This window comes from Orbicella faveolata, unplaced genomic scaffold (assembly GCF_042242905.1).
Source record: "Orbicella faveolata isolate gen_17 unplaced genomic scaffold, um_ofav_v1 contig_13, whole genome shotgun sequence".
Lineage (NCBI taxonomy): Eukaryota > Metazoa > Cnidaria > Anthozoa > Scleractinia > Merulinidae > Orbicella > Orbicella faveolata.
This window is the reverse complement of record NW_028301540.1, coordinates 21,257,501-21,267,072: the sequence shown is the minus strand read 5'-3', so window position 1 is coordinate 21,267,072 and position 9,572 is coordinate 21,257,501. Positions and strand designations below refer to the sequence as shown.

Below are 9,572 nucleotides of genomic sequence, written 5' to 3'. Positions count from 1 at the left end.
ATTGCTTTTGTTACGTACAGTAACAGTGAGAAAAGCAGGCTAAAAATGTCTGTCTGACAGCCTGGTCCACGAGGCAGCCAAGGGAGTTCCAATGCACTTGTTGCTATTGTGTTGTGGCTTGGGCAAGATGTTCACGTATTAATATGGAGGGGTCCATATTATGAGAAAGTCTGTGATATTTGATTTTTGATTGATTGATCAATTGATCCATATTCCCTTACCACATGATGAGAATGACAGGTCTGAGTAACTGAAAGACCTGAAACCCAAAGCCTCCCAAAAGAAGGCACAAGAAATATATAGAATTTAGATAAAGAGATAAGGACATTGTGACTGTAACTGTTTTCAAAATGTAGCAATGGAAGAAAGCAATCAATAATGACAACTGGCCATAAATATTGCTGCAAGGATCAGGAGAACAGAATAGATCAACAATACACCCCTCTGCATTTCCCTTTTCATCTGTCGGCCCGATCTAGTCAATTCTAACGCCTTGTGTGCTGCTAATTCACCCTTGATATTTTCATGTGGGAAAGAAATTGTCGGAACCTCGCACCCCAAGAAATCACACGACGGTTTCCACCCTTTTTCTACTTTATAAACTAACAGCCTGGCAGCGGGAACAACGCACTTTACACAGTGATTATGGGTGCAATACCCGGGGTGCTATATAGCTTTCTAAAAACATACGTGGATTTGGGATTACAAGAACCGAAGGAAGCATCAATGCAGCGGTCCAAGATTTGATGTGCCTTTCTCACTGTTGATGACAACAAGGACAACTTATGTCTTCGTGCATACAGCAATTCTATTTGATTCACAGCACTTTTGACCCACGAATCTTCATCTCTAATACTCAGAATCACTTTGCAGTCAGGAAAGGCTTCTTGAATTTCCTCGTAGAAAAAGACTGCAGGATGACCCACGACCACTGGCTTGATGCCAATTTCGAAAACATTGACCCAGTGATCGAGAAAGTCAAAGATTTGCTCTTCCCAATGAAACGCCGTAAGTCCAAGATGGCGCAGAGCTTTGGCGATTGATTTTGCTCCAGCTTTTGGCATTCCTGCACAAATCACCTTCATGTTTCAAAAGAGACTGCTCTTCAATGATTCGTCACGCAATCTTGACTGCTAATATTCTCGTCTCCAGAGCCTCTCTATCTTTTGCTCGAGTAACACTAGGGATAAGAATGGTAGAGTGAGGCTTAGAGGACACAAACAAAGGAAATTGAATGACCATGTTTATTCATTTCTTTTGTTTGTGTCTTCTAGGCCTCACTATCAAACTGGATTTTAATATATCGAAAGTGACCTATTATATGATGTAACAGGCGAAAACAGACTGAAAATTCTCTCAAGTGTCCAATGGTGTGGTTTGCACAATCGTGTCTGGCTCTCGTAGCCTGGGTATCAGGCCTTCCTAAGTGGAGGGGAGAGTAATCATAGGAAAGGGGGAGACCAAGGAGAGGGGAAGAAGAGGCATTGCAAGACCATGATCATAACCACAGAGAGCCACAGAAGTCGAATGAAAGCTGAGCCTCGAGAAACTGAAGCCTAGACTGTCAGATGTCCCCTTCATTGGCCACTTATCAAAACCATCCGAAGTCAGACCTGACCCAGAGAAGGTCCAGGCAATCCAAGCGATGGCAATCCCAGATAGGCGAAGTCAAAGAAGTAGAACGATTTCTTGGATCTGTAAACTACTTAGTCAAGTTTGCGATTAGTATGGGTGATGAGTGCGAGTCATCAGGAACCGTGGTGGGGGAGGGGCTGGTAGGGCTATAGCCCTACCGCTTTTATTACCGCAATTTATTTTCCAGGGCTCCAGATGGCACGCAAATACAAGATAAATAGCGAAACACTGGCCTTAACGTTTATATGTACTGGCCAGATTTTTTAGCCGAACCACTTTAAAATGGTCTCCGCGTTCCCTGGTCATTGCGATTAGCTCACTAGACGATACGTAGGTAAATGATTGATTGATTGATTGATTGATTGACAAGAACGCAGACTGGATGAGTGAGAAACACCACCAAGATGCATTTGACCGTGTCAAGCAACCAATGGCAGACCACCGGTCACCATATGTGCGACGGTAGTTAGACTGGTTTGGGTGCAGCCGTGCTCCTGGATGGCCAGCCTGTGGTGCCTGACATCAAAAGAGAGAGATTTGGCTCTGAAAATACAGAAATAGTTTTTGGTTTTTGGTCTTTCCTTGCGAGAGATTTAACCAGTACATGTTATGTAGCGAGTCCGTCAACGTACAGATTGTGACCATTGTTTTCGATCCACTTTAACAGCAGCCATGCATGCTTCTTCGTCTACAGAAGTTATACCTCAAGTTCATTATAAGAAAGGAAGTGATATGTTCCTTGCCGATAGGCTCTCTGGAGTACCAATGCCATGTAATGCCCCCCTAAGGAGACCCCTAGGAATTGTCTCAGACCAGAACACAAATTAAAGAGGTCTGTTGCCTTAGCTTGGAACTGGGTGTCATTCAACGTGGCTGAATTCCTGAGAATTTCAAACGATGGCCTATAGAGAAAATCCAGTGCCTTACTGAAGTAGATAACCAACTCCAAAGACTCAGACTGTCCTACGGATGACCGCAAACAAAGCAAAAAATCGAGAGACTGATAGCACCCCCCATAATAGACCCTTCTTTTAAATGGTTGCCAGTTATAAATCCTTTTGTAAGTATTAACATTAGCCTGACTAACCTCGTTTTTGAGTGGCTAATTCAAAAGAATGTTTCCTCTCAAAGGCGGCTAGTGAGGCTAATTCAGGAATTATTCAAAAATTGGTAGTCATTTATGAAAAGGGTCTACTGTTTAGTATTAGGATCATCGGGATGAAATCGGAGTGTACAACGGGACTACACTACACAAAGAAATGATAAAGCGAATCAACGACAACAAGCTTGTCTGAGACGGGTCAAGGATGCTTGGTTTAATTCCGGTCTGGTATGAGCAATCATTTCGCGGAAGCAATGAGTAATTGCAGCCTTTGTGTAGAGTATCAACTAGTTCAGCCGAGAGAGCCTCTGATAATTGCAGAGCTGCCCAGCCCGCCGTGGAGTACGTACAATCTGATCCTGCGATCATAATTTAATAATTTAAATGCTAAAACCGTGATCTAAACACCTTAGAATCTGTCATCCATGTTGGCCACTTTTTTTTCGAAATTAAATGACATGTAACTGATTATGTTTGTCACAAAGAGATGTTGGGGTTAGTTTTCGTCTTTTATTTTTCGTGCTTATACCTAATGACAAACTCGACTTCTGAATGTGTCACAGGCGGGAACCTGGTTAAAGAATGTACATTGTATATTTTATGTTTACTTATTATCTGTGGTTAAGAAGTTTTGTTATTTTCTTGATTTCTTGGAAATACAATGGTAATGGAATGCCACTATATTTTACTGAAACAACTGAAGATCGCAATTTGTTGTTGTTATTTTGTATTAAGCAAATCTTTGACCAATCGCAAGGAACTCTCGAGTTCTTTGACAAAGGTCTCCTCATTTTTATAGCAAGGATGATCAGGATTTGCATTCACTGTGATGGAAATCGCATTTCTCCCAAACATGTAATGTAGGGCCATTGATGTGGGTGGGAGAATGCACTTGACCCCAGGCCTCCCGATCGCTTCGATCTCAGGGTACCAGCAGGGATTGGACGTCACGTTTTCAGCGACTTGGGGTGGCAGTATATTGAGTTGAGGTGCTCTAATATATCCCAAAACAATTTCTTTTACATTTTTCAACAGTCCTAATCGTGGAGCTTTTCGAAATGGAAGGCGATTGGTCAGACCAAGATTTCTATACAGAGAGTCTAAATGCCATAGATTGATTTCGCCGTTCTTATATCGCAGGACTTCGTCTTTGTAGCTTTGAATCGCTTCCTTCAGCAGAGACTTAAGTGCCAAGCGTTCTTGCTCACTCATGCTCAGTGATGATCTGCGAGCTTCTTCGACGAATTTCTTCATGTCTGCCATACTGCTGTCCATTAATGTCATTCCACCAAACCGAAGGTGCCTGGTAAAGCAAAAAAACCTCTGATCAGTTGTTGGAAAATTAAAATATTTCAACACCGAACAAGGAAAAGGGTGCTGTAAACTGTGCGAAAGGGAAATTAAGCTTTAAAATGTTGTGTATCTATAGCTAAGAGGTCGATTATGTATATTCATTCATTCGATTCGTCCGTTCTTCTGTTCCTCCGTTCGTCCGTTCGCCCGTTCGTCCGTTGGTCCGTTGTCCGTTCCTCCGTTGGTCTGTTCGTAATTCGTCCGTTCGTTTGTCCTTCATGTATTTATTTTCGTTCTTTTCAAGTCTGTGCTTCAAATTTACCTTATGCTGACCACTTCGTTCACACTCATACATCTTCCAGCAATCTTCGAGAGCGCCAGCTGCATTCCAGCTTGGAAAGCGCCACCTGGGGTAACCCGATGTTCCTTACACAACTCTTCAAAACTGTAGCCAGGGCAGATTTTAAACACGTCTTGAGACACTGGCTTAAAGGGCCCGGATGTTCGATTGGTCTTGATTACACTTTTAATCTTTTGCTTGAAATACCCGTCTGCAGTGTCATCCCACCTGATAGCAAAAGGCTCTGGCGAGATCGTCACGTCAACGTCATCTAATCAAATATTTCAAAGTGATAATACCCATTAGTATCACCCAACTAGAGGACAAATGCAAATTCTGCATTTTTATTGGCTACGCTACTAGCGGACTATTAGTAATAGTCCTCGAGTAGTGAAATTGGCGTAATCGAGCGTGACGCTTTCTTTCGTTTTATTCTCAAATAAATATTTCTTCAACTTGCTTTTGCTAACTTTATTATTGCCCTTTCTGTCCGACTAGTTGGGTGATACTAAAACAATTAGACCCTTCGCCTTCAAGGGCCACGGCTCAATAGCCCATTCGGCTTCCCTCATGGGCTATTGAGCCCATGAGGTTTAATTAGATCTTAGCTAGATGGCCTAGATGGCTGCGACTTCTTTTGACCCTCACACTCTTTTTGTATAAGAAATTTGCGAAATTTTAAGAATATTTTAGGAATAAACTCGAGGCTGAGATTTTGAAAAGAATGTTCGACGCTAATAACATTTCTGAAAGAAGTTATGTGTTGCATATCAGGTTTTAATCAAAACTATGACAAAATTCTCGAACGTGATTGGCTATCAGCAGCCCGATTTGAGCATTAATTGGACAGTGTATGCGTCATGCCTGTAATAGGACAGTACGCGTCATTTTGCGCGCGCTGCTGCGGTGCACTTTGTTGAGTAAACTGCTGTGTTTTTCAGCATTCATAACGACGTTTAATCGTTCAGCGCTCAATCGATGGTTTGTTCTTTCTCGAATTTTGTCATAGTTTTGATTAATTGGTAACAGGGCTTCGCGTCGTCCAATTCAGTCTGTAATCATACTAGTGATTAACAAATCGGACTCCCGCTTCGCGGTCGTCCGATTTTGTTAATCACTCGTATGATTACAGACCGAATTGGACTCCACTCAATCCTATTACCATTATTAATGCCTACAGTTTGGTTCCAAATACACTTTAACACCAAACACTTGTAATTGATAACCCAATATATTCTAAAACGGAAATGTCACACGCTGTAATCTAAGAATTCACAAGAATATTTTCAGCCCAAACTCGAAAAATTAGAATGTTTAGCCTGAGCAGAAAAAAAAACAAACAATATTCTCATAGAAAAGATAGTGTATGTGTTGCCAATGTTCATTGTTTTTTTGCCATTGTTTTAATCAATTTTTTATTTCTAATTTTTGCACTTCCTTCCTTCCTTCCTTCCTTCCTTCCTTCCTTCCTTCCTTCCTTCCTTCTTCCTCTTTCCTTCCTTCATTCGTTAGTTCTGGTTAGTTCGTTTGCTCTTCTTATCACTCATTCGTTCGTAAAAGAATACATTTTTTTTTCCATTTTAAAGCTTCCGTTTTTTTACTGTTCATACACTCGTGAAGAAGAAAACAACCGAAAATACGCTAGAGATGTTTACATTTGACAATGAATAACAAATCTATTTATAGAGTGCGTACACAAACCAAAATATGGATAACTACTTACCGTTTATTGCATGCTCCTCACACAAACCTTCATTTCCCACAGCGATTCGCACGAAGTTTGTGCCGACTGTTCCTGTCATCGCTGCTAAATAGTTATTGACGAATCCTGCCACTCCGTTACCGAAAACAACCAACTGTACACTTTTATCATACCAGCGGTTTATGAAGTTTCCCGAGTGAAGCGCGAACATGGCTTCGTTTACTGTTCTCGGAGAATCGTCAGGGTCGAGCGCGACGACGAAGAGGGCATCGCGGACAAGCGAGAGATTTGTGACGTTTCGTTCGCTGAGGCACTTGAGAAGTTGTTCTTCTTGGCATCTGTTAGGTGGAGTCATGGTTGTTAGAACAGCTATTGGAGTTGATGATTCTCTACAGGCATCCGTCAGTAAGATCTCCTTCATTTGTTTCTGTTGTCAGAAATAAAGGAGCAAACCATTAGAAAACTGGCGAGGCCGCGAAACATTCCAAACAACGAGCGTGAGGGTGTACGTGACTACAAAAGTAAATCTTCCTTCTTTTTGCCATCCAAAAATGTCTGGTATTCCTTGATACTATATCTTTTCTCAGGGATTAATCAACTCACTGGAAAATAAAATTGTCAATCATCGTTTATATTCTGTACGTAAAAGACGAGTTGTTAGTTGTCGTTATCATTCCATTGTAATCGTGGTATTCCCAGACTTTCACGGGCCCTGAAAGAATGCTCGGTTCATTTAAGTGTACAGTTGTAAACTGATAACATTTGCAATCCAAATTGCAGTCGAAAATAGAGTGAAATAAGCTAAACATTTACATTGTTTACGTGGGCACAGTTTTGACTACTTACTCTTAGATCATTATTGGCTGTACCAATCTCTTGTCCGTCCTCATTGGTGCAAGTCAGATCCACTTTGTACATGTTACCTCGCACCATCACAATAATGTGCCTTGAATGACCTGCAGGAGCCTTGTAGCGCTCAATGGAGCCTGGCAGAAACTGCATGGAGCATGAAAATATATAATTATACCACTGCATCGAGAGTGGCGTCTTCTTTATTACATCTTGGTTGAATTCACTGCTCATGTAAAAATCCCTGGCTTTCATGAGTCCATCTATAAGGGAGACAGCACGGTCAACCATAGCATCTGGTTGGCTTGTCGAGGAAACATCTCGAGAACTCTTGAATTCTCCAATCCCGCCTTCAACTGATGTCCCAGCATTCCGTGAGCTCCCCCGGATTAGCACAGCGTACGACGTCACAGGTTGTGAAGGAATGATGTCTTCGTGGAAATATATTTCATCATGGCGGATACCGAATGTGTCCCCGTGATTGGCTGGTGCATACCAACAGTCGTGTACAGGGTCTCTGGTGTGTTGTTCACGCATCCTAATATAGCAAAACAGTATTAGGGGTATTAGCACATCTTATCCTGGATTGACATTTAGCTCTTATTAACCGAGCAGGAGGTCGCATGGGAGAATCTTGACCGAGGTCGTGAGTACAGACCGAAGGCAGTGAGGTCTGTACACACGACGGAGGTCGAGATTTTCCCATACAGACCAGCTAAGCTTGGTTAATAAGATGTTCATTATATGGCGCAAGCAAGAACAGTTTAATTCGTTTAATATAAGTGGGTTGTACTAACTGACATTTTGCTTGCGAACAGCGATGAATACTTCTCGAACCATTCATTATTACGTTATCGTGTTTATAATGAACACCACTTTTTAACACTAAGGAGCTAGTTATTCATTAACTATCGTGGCACGTGAGCTGGAAAAGCTCATTTTTGAAGTCAGAGTGCAAACTCCTTTAACGTGATACCAAAACTGTTCCACAGAGTTGTTTTGCAAAAAAAAAAAAAAAATTTTAGATATAAGACCACCTTAAGCTCGTCGCTTGCAAACGTCTTCGGGGTATGGTCCTCATGAAAGAGCCCCTTTCGCTTGCTGTCAATAAATGATAATAGGTCAGCCGTGGAATTAAAGGCTTCATTTATTGTGACCAAGCAGGACTCGCACTTCGCTACATCATCACTGCTTTTACAGCCATCCGATCCTGCCATAAACTTTTTGATGTTTTGACAGACTCCCCACTTCTCATTTCTCAGCAGGTTGTCTTCTTTATCTGACAGGGCTTGTATCTTTGTATTCAACTGCCAACGCATTTGTTGTTGGTCAAGCAGATACTGCTTGAAACCGGCTTGTTTACTAGCAAAGGAAGATTCATAAATCTGTTTAACAACGCTGCTATAAAACTTCAGCCTATCTATATGTGGGTTGGGAAGAAGATATTTTTCCCACGGCTCCTTTTCTGGTGATGCTGTGTTCCTCAGGACTTGTAACTGCCCAGAGCGTCCAAATGACAAAATCGCCTGCTTGCGCTTCTTAGGAGCACTGGCGGACGTTACACCTATCAATCACATTAGAAATGTTTGCTATAAGCATGAAAAGCACTGTTGTGGTATGAAGTATTGCGTTACGATGCACCATGTTGCGTTACGTTTAAATAGTTCATGGCTATTTATTTAGAGACCTTCAAAATAACCTGCTAATAAATTATGACTTTATAATATCTTCACTGCTTGAATCTCTTTGCTTTGATTCAGCTTGTATCTGAGCGAAGAAACGCCTGAGACGGCGAATTTGTATCTTGTTTAGTCCAATGTCTTGCTCAAGAGTTTCGTCATCAACGTCCACAAAATGCCCAACCTTTGCAGCACCTATTTGCTTGAAATTGTCTGTGAAATTGTCCAAGTCAGCTATTTTTAAAAGGTAGTCATTTCCCTATCCATTGAGAAGGCTAACAAGACGAATTCTGTGCCCACGTTTGATAGTATCGGCTTGGATGGTAAAGTTTAAAATAAGACACAACAATCGAGTTAATATATAAAAACAATAAAGCAATAATATATATAAAATAGAGCGCTGAGAAGACTTCGGACGTTGGTAAGCAAAGGATGGAAGGTATGGCAGAAAAGCTTAGCAATCCGGAGGACAAAGTTGATCGCTATGGACAGCATTCGAACTTAAGTATTAAAGGTACCCGAAGACGATGCAATAACGAGAAGCGCAGTGAGCGAAGGGCGAGGACTGAGCGTCTTGTATCAGCCATTGACAACGATCAGGTAAATCAAAGAAAATCATTTAGAAAAATATAAAACCATTAAATGTTGATTAACATCAAAAGGTCGAAATGTCGGACATTAATTCGCGGCCGTTGTTTAGGCTCGTCACGCAACGCTCCCATAGGAGACTAGTTATTGGAAGAATGCAAATACTGGCATTTTAATCACTTCAATTAGGGTCTTTGCTTCCGATTGACCTCGTTATCGTTTGCAGCTTAGGGGTATAAATACTTTTATGATTTGTAACAATATTTACATTGAAATTTACTGAAAGCGACAGCGTGACACTACCAAAAATGAAACCAGCGGGTTGTTGTTTACTTCAAGAATTATTCGATCATGACCCCGTTGTTTGATAACGCTATCCATCGA

The 9,572-nt window shown here is 41.4% G+C and overlaps 1 protein-coding gene and 1 pseudogene across 3 annotated transcripts in view; both read right to left on the bottom strand.

Annotated features, from left to right (window-relative positions):
* Positions 1-88: 88 nt before the first annotated feature.
* Positions 89-1,144, bottom strand: LOC110051147 (uncharacterized; annotated as a pseudogene).
* A 2,089-nt stretch (positions 1,145-3,233) lies between these two features.
* The window catches only part of LOC110051124 (carnitine O-acetyltransferase-like), a 13,561-nt gene continuing 7,222 nt past the window's right edge, over positions 3,234-9,572 (bottom strand). For 2 of the 3 annotated variants that reach the window (XM_089285040.1, XM_089285042.1), the window contains exons 3-6: positions 6,919-7,459; positions 6,094-6,499; positions 4,353-4,641; positions 3,234-4,040 (exon numbers count right to left, since the gene is read on the bottom strand). In XM_089285040.1, the coding sequence (XP_089141166.1) occupies positions 3,458-4,040; positions 4,353-4,641; positions 6,094-6,499; positions 6,919-7,459 (1,819 nt within the window). In that variant the 3' untranslated portion in view covers positions 3,234-3,457. Of the gene's footprint in view, positions 4,041-4,352; positions 4,642-6,093; positions 6,500-6,918; positions 7,460-7,958; positions 8,466-9,572 lie in introns of those variants that run through there. The other variant, XM_089285041.1, reaches the window with a different exon arrangement.